This window comes from Lagopus muta, chromosome 7 (genome assembly GCF_023343835.1).
Source record: "Lagopus muta isolate bLagMut1 chromosome 7, bLagMut1 primary, whole genome shotgun sequence".
In the NCBI taxonomy this organism is placed as follows: Eukaryota; Metazoa; Chordata; class Aves; order Galliformes; family Phasianidae; genus Lagopus; species Lagopus muta.
This window is the reverse complement of record NC_064439.1, coordinates 5,752,755-5,774,620: the sequence shown is the minus strand read 5'-3', so window position 1 is coordinate 5,774,620 and position 21,866 is coordinate 5,752,755. Positions and strand designations below refer to the sequence as shown.

General features: G+C 41.4%; 1 protein-coding gene across 2 annotated transcripts in view; it reads right to left on the bottom strand.

Annotated features, from left to right (window-relative positions):
* LOC125695836 (sodium channel protein type 5 subunit alpha-like) overlaps positions 1 to 21,866 on the bottom strand; it is a 204,531-nt gene that overhangs the window by 63,504 nt on the left and 119,161 nt on the right. For both annotated transcript variants that reach the window (XM_048950819.1, XM_048950818.1), the window contains one exon: positions 3,189 to 3,659. In XM_048950819.1, the coding sequence (XP_048806776.1) occupies positions 3,189 to 3,659 (471 nt within the window). The remainder of the gene's footprint in view (positions 1 to 3,188; positions 3,660 to 21,866) is intronic.

Sequence of the window (21,866 nt, the reverse complement as noted above, 5' to 3'; positions counted from 1 at the left end):
GGTTTATAATTAGGGGAAAGTTAGAATAGATTTGAATGTTTAACATACCCTTGGTAGATCTTGTTTCAATTCTGCATGATGCCCTCTACACAAAAAGATACTTCACCATAATTGTGCCCTTTCAGTGTAATTACGTAATTTTTGCTTTTTTTCACGTTGTTCTTCCTTTGTGAGCTCTGCTGTGGTTTTCAAGACCACCCTGGAGAAAGGAGGTGAGGGCCACTGCAGAGATGAGGCTCACAGGACTGAGGCTCCCAACAGACAGCAGGGAATTTTAACCCTCTGTGCCCCACAAGGCTGCCCTTGACACAAAGTTTAACATATCATAACGCCTGCAGCGTGACACCCAAGGAACTGAGGCTTAAACAGCTGTAATCACAGAATCACAGAATCACTTGAGTTGGAAGAGACCTTTAAAGGTCATGTAGTCCCAGCCCCCCACAATGAACACGAACATCAACAACTCAATCAGGTTGCTCAGACACCAGTCCAAATAATTTGTTCTGTGGGAATATATGTGTTGATCAAGGGATTTTTTGTTGGGTAAGAGATCATATGTCTTTGGAATGGGCATCACCAGAAATGACAGTTCTTTGAATGACTCAGGATATGCTTTCCCACAGCCCTTATTCTTATTGAGACACTACAGCTATGGAACTTTATTAGTGTTTTGTAGGAATGCAAATGCAAAGCTCATCATGCAGTTATCTTGCCCACTGCTGAGCTTCTTCCTATTTTTATTTACTTATTTTACACCAATGTATTTTGAGCCTTCGAGTTGGAATTCTCTCACATGCACACATTTTCCCCTTTAGGAATTTGACAAAAGTGAGTTCTGGATATCTGAACACGCTTTGTATTGGAACCATTTCAGCAGTAGACCATTAATGCCTCAAAGGCTGACCCATCTATTTGGGTCTTTGCAGTGGGGAACAGCAATGACTGACAGCTGCCGCTTATCGAAGCCTGCAAAACACTAACAAGAAAGCTATTCAGTGTACTTCTCAACTCCTTTCCTTCTATTTCGCATATGTGCCAGCAGTGAACTACACTACTTCCCTACAGTTCATCTATTTTGTGCCAATGTGACAATATTAACCTAATATTTATTGAAAATTTTGCAAACAGACACAGTGTGGAAACTGAGTATTTGGGCTTGCTTCTTCTAATGAACTTCTCTTTCTTCTCATTTTGTTTCACCTTGAATCCTTGGTGTTTATATTACATATGATAGTTTGAAGAAGTTTTGTTACTATTTTCAGCTCAATTTTTATTTACAATGCTCTACTGCATTAAAATACTTTCATATATCAATTATTTCCCTCATATCTCCAATAGATCTTACTAAAGCTCACATTTACTTGTCGTACAGCATAAAATGGATTTCCACTTGCCTAACCTGCTAACACACATGCCAGCACCTACATGGACACACTGTGCAGCAAAACAGAAATCCACATTTCTCTATTTTTCAAGTACCATAAGCTGTAAAATTCCCAAACCCTCCATGCTTCATGCTACTGTTTGCTAGTAACTGTGAACAGTGCTCTTTATCCTGAGGAACAGGGAATATAGTTCTGAAACATATACACATACATATGCATACAGAAATACACTTCCAGACCTCCTGGGCACTCATGTGCAAAGTTTTAACAAACTTTTAACCTGCATTCTGAAGGAAGAAGCTAAGAATTTTTAAGACTGTGATCCTTTGTCATGCACAGTGGGTGTAGCAGAAAGGTGAGCATAAAAAATTCCCCCTCAAAAAAGAAAAAGTCTCCAGAATTAAACTCATTTATACAATATTACACATTTATACTGCTTAGTATTGGCAGGTTGTCTGATACTAAGGCAGTCTACTATATTCAAACTTCACTTTTCAAGTTACCGTGCTTGTAAGTTTAACATACACAAGGTTGGAAGTAGCAAAAGTCTTCAGAGAGAAAACAGATACTATCCCTAGTCAGCCTTATGCCCAAAATGTTTTCACATATTCCTGTTTTATGTTCAGCTAAAAGAGGGAAGCAATGGACAGGACCTCCCTAGCACTTTATCACCAAGCACACAATTGCCCCACAAAAAGTCCAAACAATACAGCAACCATGCCTCCAAAACAGACCATTTCCAGAAATACAATTTTTAAAATGAGATGAACTATTCCCTAAAAGTGTTTGACAAAATTTCTCACTTCTTTTCTTGCAATCTAAATATCTGTTCAGACAATGGGGCAATTTTCTGACTCCTTGCCCTTCCAGCTCCCCATGGGCTGGTCAATGCCTAAGACCAGCCAGTGATCAGAAGCACTGAAAAGACTTCTACAATGAAAAGTAATGGTTAACAGCTAATTTGTGTCTATCTCCCTCACACTGAGTCATTCCTTAGGGACTTTTTTTAGGACAGCCCTTCTCTGAGGACTCTTTTTCTTCAGATCTTGCTTTTACTCAACTAGGAGATAGAGGATCCCTCCTGACAACTCAATACACTGGCATTAGAGGATGCTGGATCAAGGCTGAAGGAAATGGAAAACATTAACTATTAGGTACATGGAGCCAAGAGCCGCAGTTGTTAAGAAGGGAAATAAATATGTTTCCCACTTTTCACCAATAATTCAAAGCACACAGAATTTTTCAGCCATTACTACTGAGTGCCCTTGGGAATGAACAATACAATCTGGAATGCCACAGCAAAGAATAGGCAAATAACTGTTTTTCTTGCCTAAATGCACACAGTTACATATATTCTCACTTCCTCTGTCACATCAGCACCTACCTAGTTTTATTTAAGAGAACTACCCACCCATCCTGTCACACAAATTTAACCAAGCTATTCCCCGGTAAAGCACACTGAGAAAATTCCCTATCATTGACAACTTAAGACTCATTCTGTACCATTCCCATGATTCAGTTGAAAGGAAAAAACAGGATCCTGTGTGAGAAATGGTTTAATTGCTCTTGTTAGAAGAATTAGCCTAGACAAGCACAAAGAACACAAAGAAAGGGAATGTCTCTTTTTGGAGACCAACTTTGCTCTTGGATATGCAGGTGTAACTTATTCTGAAGTTACTAACATATCAAAGGCAGGATAAGGCCATTACACATTTGCATCATGAGCAATGGATCCACAGCAAGGATAGGAACTAAGGAAATATCTTAGTAAGATGTAACTAAAAAAACACTTTCATTGCCTACCTGCTCCATTTCTGTAAACGTGCTCTGCTCCTCATCTTCCTCCTCGATATCAGACTCTCCCACAGCAATAGGAACACAAATTGACAGGTCAGGATTGGTCATGAAGTCATCGTTGTCTGTAATTCCTAGGTGCTTCTCCACATTTTTATTCATCCCATCCTCAGTGTGGTTCTCTTTATGATGCTCCATATCTTTGCCAAGCTCAGCAGTTAGGTGACTGTTGACACAATTGTTAAGGGCACCTGTATTCTGGGCAGCAAGTTTCATCATTGCCTTCTTTTCAGCTGTTGTCTTGGGATGCCGGAGGACATTGCAGCAAAAATCCCACGTTGTGTGTTTCACATACTGAAGACCCCTGTTGATCCGAGCAAAGGCAAGCTGCAGGTTGTTCATCTCTCCATCCTCATCTGGTGCCGAAAGGTTGTCAGCACTGAAAGAGCTGAGCAGCAAGGCAAGGAACAAGTTGAGCACCTGAAACAAAGTTAAGAGCAAATCAGTGACCCTGAAAAGTGGAGGGCAAATGTTTGGTTGTGGACGAGGGAGGGTTTGAGTCTTTTCTGTGCTTCAGTAACATCACCAGTGTTTGTGGAATTACCTCTAATTACAGGTGGTTTCAGTAGAAATAAAGCTCTCCAGACTTATCCAAAAACATTAATTTCAGGTGGAGAAATTTGGCACGGGCAATTAAACACATTGATATTCTCTTTCCCTGTCTATTATCCAAAAAGATAAAAAAGGTAAAGCTCAGAAACAGAATACAGGATGAAATTTTCACTGGAAGGAATCTAATGTAAATATTCTCCTAACTGGTGGTATCATGAATGTCCTTTCATTGCTAATATTACATGTTGGAGAAAATTGCTAATAGCAACAATTACTGACATCCAGAAAAGTACTGCTTACATGCACAAAAATTATAGGAAGAACGTTCTCAGGACTCTTTTGATTTTTACTCACAGTGAATATTATTTCTATATCACAGTGATATAATGGTACACATATGCAGGGCACTTCACCCTAATAACATATTTGGAAAATGTTTTAAACATTTTATGTATTTTCATGGATACTTGATTTGAATAGCCTCTTGGCCTTGAAGAAAACCTCTTGCAACTGTGAATTAACACCTAAGAGAACATACAGTTTCAAAACATTTGCCCTGCAGACAAAAAGAAGCCAACACACCCAGAATTAATGTGGCTGAAATTGAAAAATGCTCATTCTGCAAGCAGGCTTGGTCATGGAAATGCTGCTACTGAGAGATTCGGATTGGATATAAGGAAAAAGATTTTTACCATAAGGACAGTGAGCTGGCACTGGTTGCCCAGAGAGGTGGTGGATGTTTTGTCCTTGGAGACATCCAAGGTCAGGCTGGATGGGACTCTGAGCACCTGATGGAGCTGTGGATGTCCCTGTTCATTCCAGAGAAGTTGGACCAGATGGCCTTTAAGGGTGCCTTCTAACTCAAACAATTCTATGACTCTACAATCAGTAAAATACCATCTGAAGATATCCACACATGTATGGTAAATTGAACCAGAGACTGAAACTGGCTTCCTCTTGCTCCTGCAACTTCATAACTGCCTACCTCTGCTTGCACTGAGTTCCAAGATTAGATACAACTACACATTTCAGGAACATATTTGATGATTTACAGATCTTTAAGCTTTCCCCTTACCTCCCCCCTGCCCTAATAAATACATTTAAATCCAATGAAGAAAACCAGTTTCCTCTTGAAGGCATCCCCAGTAATACATCCTTCTGACTGATTACCAGCTGTTGCACATGGGTCATTATTCCTGCCTATGGTCCAAGAGAATGAAGAACGGCTTCCAAAATACATAGGTGAGAAGCTCACACTGGAGAGAGATGTCTGCGTTGATGGGATGATGCAGAGCTGACTCAAACCAATATCAGCTAAAATATATTCACTCTAAATAATGGGGTACCAAACTGCCTGCTATCAACTCAGTTGATAAGAGCAAGACTGATGGATGCAGTCCATAGCAATGCAAGGGAGAGTTTGGCATTGCAGCCCTTCTGCTGTTGTAGCAATAAAAGCGATATCTGTTAAGATATTCTTTCTGTGATCTCTTAATGCCACCAGAATTACTTGCAAGTCCTCTGACTATCTTATTATGTTTTAAATTGATGAAGTCTGCTAGCCTGCCATATGCAGTACAGAAAGTACTTCTATTTATCTGGCCCTACCAAACAGGCACAAGCTTTTGCGGTCCCCTTCCAACCCTTCCTTTCAAATACTTGGAATACATGAGCTGGAATTTTGCAGACGAGCCTGGTCTTAATCACTCCAGTGACACTTTATTCGAAGTGTCCTGTCAGGACTGTTTCATAATGTACTCACTGCAATCACTATGATTATAAATGAAAGCAGTCAGCAGTGCTGCAGATGCCCACGTCCATTACAAACTACAGAATAAAGCAATGCCATTCTGAGTGCAGCCCTGATCAAAAGTAAAGTGAGATTAAAGCTAATTGTTTCTTAGTTGGTCCATCACATTGGAGTGCTGCTGACAGCTTGCGTGGATCTCCTCTTAATCATCGCCGTTGTTTGGTACAAATCAGGGTTTCATCTCATACCCATTCGGATGTATTGTGAGCAGTGTTCTCCAACAGGTCGTTGAGAACCAGAGCACTGGCAATTGGCTGCAATGCCAAACAGAAGGAGCCCATCAACAAATGAGTTACTGGCACAACTGTGTCATCTATTTTCAAGCAAATTTGATAGAGTTATATGAGGTCTCAGAGATAACCAGTTTTCAACAAATACCCTGGAAATGAGCCCTTGGGCAGAGGTAATATCCAGGTCATTAATACAGACAGAGCTTAGAACAAGCCACAAGTGTATCTTCTCAGCAGCAACTTAGTGAGGTGTGAAGGAATATGAAGACATGAGACTGAGAAACGCTGACCTGAAGTCTTCTGGACAGTGTGGTTTCAATTAAGTTACTTTAATAAAGGTGTAATATTGACGTTTGAGGACGTCTGAGACATTCAGAACATACCTACAAGAGATGAGTATATTCCTAAAGCTGCATCTGTCATCCAAGCAGGGCATGATGGGGTATTACAGCAGACACCAGGCTAACGATGTTCAAGGACACAAACTGCCTCCAGGCTCCAACACCAAAGCTCAGTGGTCTAATGGGGCATCTAAGCCCCATTTCAATTTAAGAAAGGTTCACAGAATAGTCAACAGAGCCTAACCAAACAGAATCAGAGAATCACAGAATCACAGAATTGTAGGGGTTGGAAGGGACCTCCAGAGATCATTGAGTCCAACCCCCAGAGGTGACCACATTAGGGGCAGCCTGTATGTAGGTAGACATCTAGTGCCAACTGACCCTAGCATGCCCAAGGCATCCCAAGGCACCTTATGCATACAGTAACTTGGGCTGATGTTACATAATTTTAATGAGAGCCTAGCCAGCCTGGATACTCAACAGTATCCCCGGTGGTGCCAGAGAGAACTGGGTCAAGTCACGTATCTCCACAGACTGTTATGGGGGCTGGGACCCTTTCCTCAAACACAGAAACTCCACACAAGCACCCAAATATTGAAATCTGAAACTGAATTTCATTCTCTGCTTAGCTGTACTGCGTGCAGAATAGCTTTTTTGAAACGCCTTGTTTTACTTTTCTGTATTTATTTCTGATGTTCAACTACAGTTACGTTAGTCTATTCAGATACACTTGAAGGTATATATAAAATAGGTGGTAACATACTATTGTTATTTACCATGGATTATCAAGGCCGTGCCGTGCGCTTCCCAAAAATGGATCTGACATTTCGCACAAAGAGCTATTTGCACTTCATGCTTTCAGCCAAAAATAAATCTCAAATCACTCCCTCTTTCCCTTATGAGCAGGTAACCTCAGAGGTGTATTGTAGGGTGTTCAAACAGAGTAAACTGCTGCATAAGCACTTTGTGTTTACTTATTCCCATTTCACTGTATGGCACATTTTCTAGAATAATACATGCTCAACCCATGACACATCATGTTTTCTGTAAAAGGTTACTAATAATATCCAGTTTTCCTGGTTGCTAACGCAATGATTTCAGTTTAAGTAAAAGCAAACTAAAGACAAATCTAGTTTTCAAAAGCAATGGTAGATTTACACATCCATCAAGACCCCCTCAAAAAGGGATCTTCTTTCCAGTAACATAAAAAACCCAGTCTCTGAAAGCAGGTCACTTTTTTGGTCACTTTGAGGTTAGAAATCAAATGATGCATACACTCAAAGAAACCCCAAATCCTTTAGCATAATGATGTTAAGCATTTACCCTAATGGCAGTAAATAGATCATGCTTTCATGGGCACTTTTAATGCCTTTCCAATGCTAGGGGTTCTGGTTCTGCCATTATAAGATGCAAAGGATCGAATTTCATCCAGCCTAATGTTGGGTACTTCCCTGAGAAGTACCTCTGGAGGAGTTTTCATAGCATCATAAAATCATGGAGGTTGGAAAAGACCTCTAAGATCATTCAGTCCAACTGCCAACCCATCCCCACCATGCCCAATGACCACATCCCTCAGTGACACATGTCCACGGTTCTTTAACACCTCCAGGGATGGTGACCTCACCAACACAGCTTAATTTCAGGTGACACCTTCTGATCAAACCCTCTTTAAAAACATCTGTATGCAAAGTCTGATGCCAGAGCAAAAGTGTGTGACTACTGCCTCATTTTTCTTCCTTTCTTATATTTACCTTGACTTGGCAAAAATGGAAGGCTGTAAAACTTTATGTATTTAACCTTCCATCTCCCATTCAGTCAAACAACGTGCAGCCCCTGCAATCCCCTGTGCTCCTGTGTATTGATTCAGCAATGTATTCACTGCCCTGCACTCTGACTGAGATCCCTGAGACATAGAGCATTTGGCACCTTGCTCAGTGCTGCACTGAATACAGGCTGAAATATCACTGCTAAGTCTAAGGCCACTTCACAGATTTAAAATCATTCTGTTTTTCATTAGACTAGGATCAAGAACAATGTTGCACCTGCACAAACCTAATGAGAGGGTTAAACCATCTCCAAGGCAAGGCCTTCAGCTGATGGTTTTGTTTGATTGCAGGGGATCTGATAGGAGCTCACCTCCCTGGCTTCTCCTGTAATGAGATCTTTCCTGACGCACACTGCCAACAAAACAAGGCAGCTTCATTTTCAAACCTCAGTCCTTTTCTGTGCATGAGGCTTAACCAACCTTTTACACTGTGCAGCAACTACAGCCAGATGTTCTCATCTGCCTGGGTCACACTGAACAGATCCCAGCAGGCAGGACCCAGAAATGGTACCTTTGCAGTGGAGGAGATTCACAAATCAGAGTAATTCAGGAAGTGCTCTCGAGAGCAATTCTTAGAATCATAGAACCATTATGGTTGGAAAAGACCACTAAGATATCTAGTCCAACTGTCAACCCATCACCACCATGCCCACCATATCTTCTTTGTAAGCCCACAAGCACCCTCTAAAAACCCAGACATTTTCAGACTGAAGATGTGTACTGTCTTCTGCAATGCAAGAGATGGCGGATAGGGAGGACAGCTGAGGGCAGCTGTAAGAACTGATATCACCTGAGGGTGTTTCCATGTGGAAGAAAAAACAGATAAGCATTTTTTTTTCTATGACAACAGGGTCCACAGCAGAAAACATGCTGAAACAGCGAATTCTGTCATTAAAAAAGCAACAACAACAACAACAAGAAACAAAAGAACATTTAAAACAAATTGTATCCCTGGGGCAGTATATTGTCACTGATGTCACTCAGCTGCATGGAAATGCTTGATCAGAGCAGCATGGTGTGGTACCCAATGGGATCGTGACTACTCACCTGGTACATCCTGTGTATACAACAGGACCTGTACACTTCAACCTACCCAAAACCACTTCTCCAGCAGTGCATATCGGCACAAACCAGCAGGAAGAGCTGCGGACATTTTGTGACCAATATGAAAGACTGATTTCCTTCCTTCCTGTCTATTTCCTGATGGCAGTAGACATCTGCACTGCTCTTTCATCAGTACAGGTAGGAAAGATGCTGTTCTCCCTTTGGTGATCTTAGCAAGCCTTGTACAATACTGTACTTTGTACCAATTACTTTATTTTGTTCACCGTAGTAAAATCCAAGAAGATGCAAAAGAAAATTGCTCATAAAGGGCCTTTTTCTGCATCAAGAAAGTATGAGATCTAAGCTTAATCCAGGGACCTACAGCAATAGGTCATCTAGTCCACCTCCATGCAACTGGAAGATTATTTATTTCCTTGGAAGTATATTTTCTAATCTTTTGTACTTTTTCATCCTAGGGCAAAGTTTATCAAAGAAAGAATGCATCTGCAAAAAGCAATTTATATCATCAGTTTTTTTCTATATTCCACTTTCTATTATTTCAGCTGTTGGTGCTGGATAAGAAGCTTACATCCTCCCAGACCAGCTTCTCTTTATCCCATATTCAATTCATAATCCTTGGCTGTGATATCTTAGTTCCTTGTTGTCAAAATGATCATGATACCACAAGTATGGCACAAGGCCCATCTGGCTGGGGACAGGCAGGAGGCAACACTGTTGGAGGAGAATGGATCTCCTTTTTGTTTCTTGCCCAAGATCAGCCAGGAAAATACATGGAAATGAGGATATTGATTTCACAGAATCAAGAATCATAGGATTGTTTGAGTTGGCAGGGACCCTTAAAGGTCATTTAGAATCATCTGGTTCAACTACCCAGCAATGAACAGGGATGCTTATAGCCTGCAGTCACACGTGCCTGTCAAAGGCTTACAGGCAAGTTGCTTCCAGTTGCTTTAAACAAGCCTGTGCTCAACGTGTCTCACTGTAAAACTGATGTCTGCACAGGTGAGGTGAAATGAAGGGGCAGAAAGAAGTGCATTTGCTCCCCACTGACTGTGAAGAATATCAAGAGTGGCTGACATGGGTGTAGCTACCTGCATGGTGGACTCTAGAAATTGGGTGAGATGAATGGCTGCCCCCAGCTCATCACCATTTTGCTGGTATTCACCATGAGGCTAATAAAAGTTTTGCTGACTATCTTCCATTTGGGGTACTGCCATTATACTTCCCTGCAGTGCCAGTGGCCTCTTTTATGCCTAATTGCCTTTAAGTGGTATGAAGCAGAGCAGCAATGCTGGATGACAGCTGTGCTCACCCATGTTCAATGGTGTCTGCATGGGTGGAGAGAACGGCCACCCTATTCCTCTTAAGGCTTGAAGGAGTATGTATAATTAATTGGCCAGATTCCTCAGTGCTGTTCTCAACACTTTACATGGGAATAAATCTGCTTGAGTAATGGAAGGGCAGATTAGGCCCATTAATTACACTCCACAGCACCTTTGTGTCACATAAGAGTTTTTTGAGGTCATTTTAAACTGCCATTAATCCCTCCCTGTTTTCAAGATAGATATAAAGCCAGGTAGACACAAGGGCATGTTAGACTTGACATCTGAGAGCAGCAACAGGCAAAGGCCACCATGTAAAAACTGCTCTAACTGCCATCCAGACCTAATGAACCTCAAGATGGAAATCCTCCTCAAAGTGGGATTCTGAGTGGGGAGGAATGATTTCCTACGTTGCCACAACTTTTTTATCTGCTAATCATTCTTGTGTGTATAAATCTGCACTAAACCATATCACTGCAAGCACTAGTCAAGAATTAATGAATTAAATCTAGAGGTCTTCTTCACTGACGGACTTCCAGTGTTTTTTGAAGGTAAGCCCCTGTAAATCTCAGAAGACAAATTTCTGGAAACTACGTGCCCCTTGATCTGAAAATATTTGCCTCCGAGTCTGATTTGGTAAAGTTGAGTGGAGACAGACAATTTCTCGTCCACTGCTAAAGCTATAGCACAAAACAAACACATTCCCACAGATTTTTCATCAAATATCACAACAGCACTAGTTCACCAGCATAGAAAAAGCTCCACCAGGGCTGCTGAGGCCTTCTCAAACCAGTCCAGGCAGACAAAAAATGCTGTAGAATAGCCCAGTCACAAACTTCTCCCAGAATGACAACTGGAGTTGGGCCTGACAATCCTTATGAGTCCCTCCCAACTGAGGACATTCCGTTGTTCAATGATTCTGTGAACTGTGGCCAAGGTTCTAAAGGCTCAACATATCCCCGAAGCCTTAAGGAAGTCAGAGAAAGTTTAATGACTACATGTCACAAGACTACAGCTACTTTTGAGCTAAGAGGAAATGTTTTCAAGCTTAAAGAGATAGATGTAGGTTAGATATAAGGAAAAAGTCTTCTACAATGAGGGTGGTGAGGCACTGGAACAGAGATGTGTTGATGCCCAATCCCTAGAGACTTTCAAGGTGAGGATGGATCAGGTCCTGGGGAACTTGATTTAGCATGTCTCTGTTCATTGCAAGGGAGTTGGACTAAATGAACTTTAAAGGTTCATTCCAACTCCAAGGATTCTATGATTTTGTGATTCTAAGTACAAAGAGAAATGTTCTGCATTGGAAGAATGGAGTTCAACAAAGAGGTAGTTCCCATTCAAACATGGCAGAATACATCTGAGGAAAGGTAAGTCATGGAGAACCAAGAAGAGAAAACCAGAGCTGGCAGCAGAATAATAGCCAAAAAAGCCAGTGATACTGGCTACATGAAGGAATGACTTCCCTGGAGCCAGTGTATTACACTAAAGTAAAAGCAATATGAGGGTAGGCCCAGAGACTAGGAAATTAAATCAGAAAGTCAAGAAATAATAATTATTAGCTTCTTTTATTTAAACAAGGAGGGGAGCAATTTCCTTTAAAATGTTATTTTCTAGACTGTTTTTCAGGCTTGACATTATAATTTTGATATTACACTTTCCTATGAAGTGAAGTGTGAAAAAGATGTCTTCTTTCTGGAGATATTCAAAACTCGCCTGGACACATTCCTGTGCAATCTCCTGGAGGGAACTGCTTCAGCAGTTGGACTGGATAATCTCCAGAGGTCCCTTCCACCCCCTACAATTCTGTGATGCTGTGATTTAGTGAATTTTGGGGTTGGAGGAGGATCTGACTTTTCATTTTGCAAGTGCAGATTCCTGGGAGAGACAGAGTTGCCTCCCAGCCAGGAGAGTTATGATTTTTATTAATAATTTGGCATTCTGGAATCTCCCACCTGCAAAAAAGAGGGCAGGGAAGGCTGGTGCCAGTTGCATACCTGAAAGGAGGGCTGCTCTACATCTACAAATAGGTGGGAGGACAGAGAGGTGCTGATGTGTGTGCCTTGTTGTTCTAAAATGAGCATCATTTGCTCTGCCATCACCTCCTCCTGCCTACCAGCAGCAGTGGCCTTGGTCCACAGCCTGTCCCCTGCATTTCTCAGTTGTTAAAGCCTCAGGGAACGAGATATCCTGGATCTTTTGCTAGGAAGGGAAGGCAATGTATGTCCTTTCTTCCCAGAGAGGATCTCTACAGGATAAAGCTCGCTCTGAGATGTGCTTTGCAGAGAAGTATTAAAAACAAACAAACAAAGAAAAAGAAAAACATAAAGAAAGTACTTTGTGGAGGACTGGCTGCCCGCACTCTTCAGATCAAGTCTGTGTTCTACCACACGATCAAAGCAAACTGTTCTTTCCAGACACAATGACCTCATCCTCAACAAGCTTCTTCTTGTATCAGGAAATACAAAAAGTATTTTGCTGATGTGGAATTTTGAAAGCGATTTTATTTATTAATTGCATTCTGTGCGCCTGGCTGAAATCTCAGCCACTGAGGCCACTCAAAAGCTTTTTTTAATGCAAGATGGACATAAAGCTGGAAAGCAATGAGAAAGCCAACGCTGTGAGTTGACCATAAGAGCACTTTTAAGAGTCTATGCTCACTGCCAGTCTGCTGAAGAGAAGAGAGGAATGAGAGCTAAGCAGACAGCCTGTTTGGGGAGCTAAAAATTGCATCTGCTGTAGCAAGTACAGGCAAGTCAAGGTCTGTTCTGCAGCCCTGAGGGGAGCATCCACCTCCTGGCCCCATCTGCTTGAGGCAGGACTGCTTTGTGCTGCTGCCCACCAAGGCTGCCCCATGAGCACCTCTGCACCAGCTGGGACAGCAGGCAAAGAATGTGCTAACTAAGACAGAGAAGACTGGGCCAGTTTATAGATGCAGCCACCTGCCTGGTATTCAAACACAAAGACATGACTAGCCATTTAGTCCTTACTCAAGCTCCCAGAAATGGGATGACATCACAACTAAGTACGGGATATGAGGTTGCAGGAGAGGAGAAGGGACCTGGAAGTCCGCCTGCAAAAAACAGCCACATGAAGGAGTTTGTAGCGTGAGGATGACTTTTGCTCTTCAGCAGCTGCTTACAAATGATGGTGCCTCCATCCCTAAAGACAAATATAAGCGTGTTTTTCATCTCCTCAAAAATTCAGAATGGAAAATATCAATGTTTTTAACAGTATACTTCAGTCCCAGCCCTAAAATCAATTAGCATGTACTCATTTCCTGAGAAGATTGGACAACGATACACTTGCCATGGAGTACTAACTGAAGAATATACACTGTACATGGATAAGATCAATTCCAGTCCCTTTTAAATATCATACACTTCCTAAGAAGAGCAAACCTGTCATGATAACCTGATTGTTTCACATATCACTTCTAACAAGCTATTTCTAGAGGCAGCTGTTAGAATGAACTGCTCACTGGTGGGGAGAAATAATCAATGTTTTTAACTGAATATTTTAACAAAAGCATAAGATGTAATGAGTAATTAATAACATATAAAATTTGTACCTCTTGGTCTATTTTAACATTAAAACTTTGCCCTTGCCTCGGTGCATCCAAGGAGGAACTCTGTTGTCATTACCCTTTTAATGACATCCAGACAACAGTGACGTTAATAAAAAGAGACATATTGGGTTCTACCTACCTTTGCACACTCTTGTCCAACTATATTTGACTCATTGTCTTCTAGGTTTTTAATAACTACTCTACTATTAGCATGAACTTAAACACTGACAAAACCCTACTTATGTAATTAGCCAAGCACAGACAGTACAAAAACAAGCAGTATTTTATCCTACTGATTCCTGCTATATAAATATATATACATATTTCAAAATTCAGCTCTTCAATCATCAGACTAATCTATATCTTAGCAGACATTTCACTAGTATCATCTTCACAAACAAAATATGTAAAAACATGACTCATAGACATATACGGTGAGTCCAATTATAGAATCATAACGTTGTAATAAAATTAAGGAATAATATTAAGGTTGGATAATATTAAAAATGTTATTTCAGTGCTTCATGTCATGCAGTCAAGATATTTGACCTGAAATGACAAGTAATACAAAAAGCATAAAGCTGGTTTTCAAGGGGCAGGCTTTGTGCACATTGCATTAGCATTTTTTTCCCCTCCGTATTTCTAATAAATCTCCCATCTGTGAAGGTGAACAGGATATAGTTTCATATTTCCTTATGTACATTCCTGTGGAACAGCACTAGTGTTAAGAGACATTACTGTTCTGTGATACATCCCAGTGGCTCGCTATTGATCAAGAAGCAATAGCTTAACATTCTACTAATAAAAAGACACCAATAAATTTGGTATGTGTTATTTTTTTCCGGGGAATTCCTTGCTTCATAGATCAAAAGAGAGCCCTGATCCAGTTTTTGTTTTCAGCCCTTTGAACTGTATCAGAAGTAGAAGATGTACAATAATTTTTATTAGGATTTTAGCTATTAATACTTAAAGAGATCTACCTTTCTATGGATAGATGATTCAAGGAAAAAGTTGGCCGATTTTAGTACTTATTCAGCATGGACACCAAAAGGTACCTTTAAAACAGGAACTGAACACACTTGTCCCCTAATGCAAGATGCTTGCTCAGATTTAGTCACCAAGTGCCAAGATTCAGCTCTTCAGAATAAACAACTGAGCCTATGGCAGGATGCACAAACTCATAAATCTGTAGTGACATTAGGAAGCAGATTACTTTTTAGGACAACATTTGGAAAGCAGTTTTTCCTCCCATCTGTTCCCAGGTGCATTTCCCTCACCTCTCGTGAACAAAGCACTCTTGTACCTCCAAGCCTGGAACGAGCACTACTTGATCTGCCATACCACGGCAGATTCAAAATCTGAGTTTTTGAAACCCAGCAGTTTTTGATGGTCCATCAAAAATATCCTGAATTTAATTTCGCCAGGTTTTTTAGCACCACCCTCTAGTGCTCCACATGAGAGTGGCTGGTGGTTGAACTAGACGATCACAGTGGTCTTTCCAACCTTAATGATTCCATTTAGGACTAGAGGGAATGGCCTCAACATGCTCCAGGGGAGATTCAGGTTGGACATCAGAAAATAATTCTTCTCTGAAAGAATGGTCAGGTGGTGGAAGGGGCTGCTCAGAGAGGTGGTGGAGTCACTGTTCAAGAAATCTTTAGACGTTATACTTAGGGACATGGTTTAGTGGGGGAAAATTGGGGGTAGGTGGACAGTTGGACTGGATGATCTCAGTGGTCTTTTCCAACCTTGGTGATTATATATGATGCATATATGATGTATGCCCAGTAACATACACAATGATTGTTTCTGTGGTCATTGATAAATCACACCATTTTAAAAGCTTCGAGTCTTAGACAAAAAGTTTGTCTTTAACTCCAAACAAACCTACAGATGGATGCAAGCTTTCCAACTCTACTAGGAGCCATTAGAGGCAACTGGACTGATTGATTGCTGGTGTCAGGATTCATCGTTTTGATTCTTCACATGATGCCATCTGTTTCTGGTGGGCCTTTCATTCCTTTTAAGGGTGTTTACTACTTGAGCAGATACAGCCAGATGTTTGCTCAAAAGCATCAGCTACCTGACTGCTCTGCTTCCTGGACAGTGTTCAAGCAAGGGTGGATAATGGAGTATACAAACAGCAGAAACTGCCCAGGGACTCACAGACTATGTCAGTAGCTGGCATGAAAAATGCGAAGGGAGAAGCTGGGAAAGTGCTGTGGTTTGGCTGCTTTCCTTTGTGGTCTGGATTCTCTGGTATCACACTAAATGTAACATAAGCATACATCAGTGGAAGCAAAAAGGATGGTAATATGCTGACAGTTGTTTTGTCTCTATTTTGCCTGGGTCCTGAAAGGTGCTTATTCATGCATTCTGGGCTGCTCTTCCACAAAGCTGCACGTGACTTGAGGAGGAAAATTCACCTCACTTAAACCAGTGTCCAAACTGATGAGACTGATTGAAATGACACTTCCACTTTGTGCTAACATTTCCTTGGGGCTCAAACTCCGTACAGACCCTCACTATCTCTTCAGCCCCCCATCTCCAGCATTCCAACTCTCACCAAGGCTCCTGCAGCTTCTCAGCACGTCCCTCTGCTGCTGTACCCTCACACACCCTGCTTGCTGCTTTGCACATTTTGCCTGTCCTGACACTGACCGTTCCTGACATGCGCATTCCTGCTTGTTTGCCTAGTGGCCTTCACAGCGGATGTCACCGAAACATAAATGAATGTTTCTAGAATGGTGAGAGCTGCTGAAAGAGCAGATAAGGTGAGCAATGGCACCCACGACACAGACATGGGGGAGCACAAGGAGAGGCGATGCTTGTGCAAGACTTTGGAAAACCTGAACTTCTCTTTGGATTTCCTTGGATGCACATTTGCTTGTAAAGTACTGTTCTCCCCTGAGTACATACTAGTGTGTCATGTCCATTCTTCCTTCCCTTTTATAGGAAGAGGAACTGATGGGGCAAATGCTGTCTCAGTGAGAATATCTGCTCGGTGGATGAAGGACGGTATGCAAACCCTGAGGCTACAGACCTCTGTGGTGGTTAGAATGGTGAAAAAAGAAGTAATAACTTTAACTTGTAGCATACTCTTCCCAAACTTGCTTTAATATTCAACAAGCAGAGGTAACCTAGCATTTGGTATTAGGAGGCACACAATATTCTACAATTCCAGTTCATTCATATTAATCATCAGCTGTACAACCACAATATAACTACATTTCCCTCCAAGGAGAGTAATGTTTATTCACAGAGTAGAAGTCTTCAGTGGCCCCCATGAATAAGAGCATATTTGTCATTAAACAAAAAATAATTACTTGATTCAGGGCAGCAAGCATGGCTAAAACTCTTCAGTTGTACATTTCTCTGGAGAGACAGTAAAAGTTGTTGAGAATGAGATTTGTTTAAAATTTGAAAAGAAAATAAGGAGATAGCTGGAAATGTGCTATCACAGGTCATCGATGCTACATTTTCATTCATTTACTGGCACAAGAAATCTTAACGAATGAGGCCTAATTCCTTTGGTGCAAAGCAACCATAATCACCCTGTAAAAAGCTTTCTGGTCCTGAAACCCCCTGAGTAATGCCTCATGTCTCCTAAAAGGGTCAGAGTCTTGATGTAGTTTCCCTCAATGACAGCTCCTTCATTTCAGGTAGAAATACAAGACTCATATAAAGACCTTCTTTGCCCATCCTAGTACACTTCTGCTGTCTGAGCTCTTGAGGAGCAGAACTGTTATCCACATTTTCTTAGGCCTGTTAGATGCCTAGTAATTCTGCTATTACTTGTCATTCTACCATCAGGGACAGTGATAGTTCCCTATATCCATTTCACTTAAAGAGAAAATCTGACACATTATCATAAACCTCTTTCAAGTCTGGCTGTGATCTGCTGATCATCTACTGTGATGGAGATATACCAGTATTGGGTGAGACAGGACTTTATGGCTACTCCTTTACTAATCAGTGTGCCCAGAAACATTTCCTCATGCTGAGTACTACTGAGAGAGATCACCTTGCTCCATATTATTAAGCTTTGTCATACCTTGTGCAGACCAAAGCCTCCCAACTGAGGCAGTCCCTTGATTGTGAACACCCAGGTACATCTGCACAGTGGGCTGAAGGATTCCTATGGGGTGGGCTTATAGTCTGCCTATGCAGTGGTCACATACATCACATTTTGTGTTCCTCAATCAGAGATTATGGTGCTGAAATGATAATACTTTGCAAATTACTCAAAGAAACAACTTCATATAGAAACAAAGCTCCCATGATGAAGACTACTCTGCCCAGCTAGCAGTCTTGCCTTACACATTTATACACTATACATCACAGCTACCTCTCTTCTGAAGTTTTTGTTCTGGTTGTTTGACTGCAGAATCACAAAACAAAAGGCAACAAAGCTATCAAAGCATAGATGAAGCAAAGCAAATTAACTAGAATTATTTATCACACAACTTTGCTTCATTCTCAATATTAAAAAAACAATAAATAGGAATAAAAACAATCTGGATAGATACAAACTTCCAGGCACACCCAGAAAGTGATTTTGCCTAAAAGTAGGATTACAGCCACAGTAATGAAGTATTAGATAGGTACATGGCACCCTGCCCCTCCTTGTGGTTCTTGGAGACTGCTACTCATACAGGTGGTTTGGGATAGGAAATAAACAAGCAATTCTCACTGGCTAAGCAGTGCACCCACACCTTTAGTCACTTCTCTTCCCTACTCAAGCCATCCCAACTCAAATCTACTTCTGGCACATCTGTCAGGGCAGGAACCATGCTAACTGGCCTTTCCTCCCTTCTCATTCTAGAATGTTTGTTCCCTTCCAGGTTACACTGGTGGTGCTCAGAACAGTCTCTCAGAGGTAGGAAAGGAGACTGTTGAGAAGGACACTCTGAAGTCAAAATACTAAGAAACTACCATTTATTCACACTCCCTGGACCTTGGTTTCATACTCTCTTGCCTTGCTGCAGAGACCTGACACTGCAGAGACCACTCTGTCAGAACTGCTTTGGTGATATGCCATTTTATCAGCAGACTTTGGATGTTAAAGAAAGAAATGATGGTTAATGAGACCTGCTGAGATATTGTGTCATCTGCTGGCTTTGAGGATCTACAGATTTTAATCTGATGGTTGTTTAGCAGCACTTTCTTAGAATACTTTTTCAAGGAACCATCCCATACTGACTTCAGTAAAAGAATGTAAGGAAGGAAAAACTTCTACTTTCCAAGAATGTGACATTTCTATTTTTTCTGTATATCATAGTCATAGGCTGTGTCAAAACAGAAAAGGCTTCCATCAAAACATCAAGGCTTCCACGGATGTGAAAGTGGTATAAAAGGACAGACTCCAGGGCATCCAGTATTTTTAAAGACAAGTTTCTATTGGGTTTAACTAAAGCAAGCCACTTCAGTTCTCATCCAAATCACGCTGAGCAGCCCTGCTGACAAGCACTCAAATTATCATGGGAAAAGAGGACTGGAAGGTCCTCTCAGGTCACCAAGTCAAGACCCCTACTGACATGGGCTGTTGAATTGCTTCCTTCAGAAATTAACCAAGTTCCATCTCACAGGCTGCTGGTTTGGGGCTAGCTGTCCGGTGGAAAAGTCTTCCTAGACAGCCTCACTGCACTGATAGCCTGAGGCTTCCTTTTCTAAGGGCACCTAGGGGTGATTTATCCTCCTCCTCTGATGAGAGCTATTGCTTGTTACCTACACAGTTCTCCCTGCCTACTTCTGCATTCCCCTCATCTAATTAAAATCTCTTTGCTTTTCCCAGTTTGGCTTAATCTCTCTTGAGCGTCAGTCACTAAAGGAATACGCTGCACGTCCAGTACTGCAGAGCACTGCACAACAGCACTGGTACTCTCCCTTCTCCTCTGTAATTACCTTTCTTGATGCATATTAGAATCTCATTTAGCTCTCTAATAGGTGCAGCATGTTGTTGGCTAAATTAACCAGTGATAAATACATGTGGGTGTCTACAGCTGAGTTAGCGGGAGAGAAACAAGCGCTTCTGAGGTCTGTTTAATCTGACAGCTTAGACTTACCTTTGGGTAGGATATTTTATGACTTCATGGACTTTGCTGACCAGACCAGACTGCAAAGATAGATCTGTGTGGTCATCTTAGATGTGGATGCTCTCAGTGAATGATAGGTATATCTTTATATCTTCACAAAGGTTCCTTGTTGATAAACTACTTAATAGGGTAGATGTAGCACTGAGGGACATGGTTAGTGGGCATGGTGGTGATGGGTTGATGGTTGGACTAGATGATCTTTTCCAATGTTAATGATTCTGTGACTCTATGATTCTATGAAAACACAAATAAACGGGGGAGTGTGGGACCTTACAATTTGTTTTTCATAATTTCATGCATCATATATTAATTCAATGATGACAGGCAGTTCTTCCTGCAGGATAACTGGGCACCCTAGAAATTTGTGATGCTTTCTATCTTTATGTTCTCAGAAAAGGTTCTCAGTATTTTTCTATGTTACAAACATTGATATTGGACCAAAGGACTGCCAATGACCAATGATAAAGAGCATTTCCAACCTTTTATTTCAATTTTCATCCCAGTAAAAACTTGACCACCTTCTCTTGTGACAGACCATCCCCCCTGGCATGCTTACAACTCAAAGCACAGACCTTACTTTGTACCATGCTGGAACAAGCTGGTAGAAATCTCACTTTGTCCAAGCAGCAGGGACAAGAATAAAGGGGCAGCTTGGCCAGCACACGTCAGACTCACGCAAAGAGGTTGGAAGGTTGTTCTTTCTGTGATTGGAGTGTCAACTTTATTCATGCACGTCATTAGTACAGCAGCAGTCCCCACTGCAGGAGGTTGTCCCCTGAGAAGCGGCTGCTGTTGCCCTCAGCTCTCACACCGGCTGACCCAGCAGAACAGGGCAGTAAGGACTGCCTCGTTATCCAAACTCCTCTCTGCCTTTTTAATAACTCCTCTCTCAGTTACTTTCCTTACTAAACTCAGGAACACATATGTACACAGGAAATATGTTAAGTCTTAACTGTAATCGTAATTATTCAGTTAGCAATTTCAGACGTCCTTACACATGATAGCGAGCCTACTTTATCATTCCTCTGGCTTGGCTTTCCCTTCCAAAGTAGCTTCCATGACTCTGAAAATGCTGCCAGATCCTAGCAGCACAGTATTGCTGTGCAGAAGGCAGTGACACAGCACGTCATTTCCCAACTATGCTGTAAGGTTTAGTTCTCTGAGGATGACTCAGATATCAGCTGACCAGCAGTGCACATACTTTCACATGGCAGTGGCACAGTGCAAGACATTTTTGGGATACGTGAATACCAACCAAAGTCTTAAGAATTACTAAAATTCCTTTCAACAGCTTGACTGCTCTATAACATGAAGTTGCCCAGGGCACTTACTAATTTTCCATGCTTTTCTTCCACCATTCCTTTGAATTTATGTTACTGAGGCTCGATAAGACCTGCAGACCCAAGCACTGAGAATATCACAGAATCACAGTGCTTGTAACTCTTCCCACCCCAGACTGCAGCCAGAGCTTGTCTTCTCATTTTAAAGAGTTATTAGTGCTTTTTGGCTAGCTGAGCTTTTGTCTGATGCTCTACAGCAAATGAGTAATTTTGTGAATTCAGCTGACTCTCACTGAAGAAACCAAGACTTCTGCTAATATTGTGGGAGAAAAGAATCTTCTTTCTACCTGATAATTAACATCAGAATATCTCCATGTGCTCGGCATGGAATGAGCCTCATGATTCAGAACCTGTTTTTCTTTTCCCATTTTCACACCTATGGATCTTTTTCTTCTTATTTTTTTCACCCTAAGAGCTTTACATACAATAATCACTCCTATTCCCCAGTCTTTGCTACGTGCGTACAAAACTGATGGCTG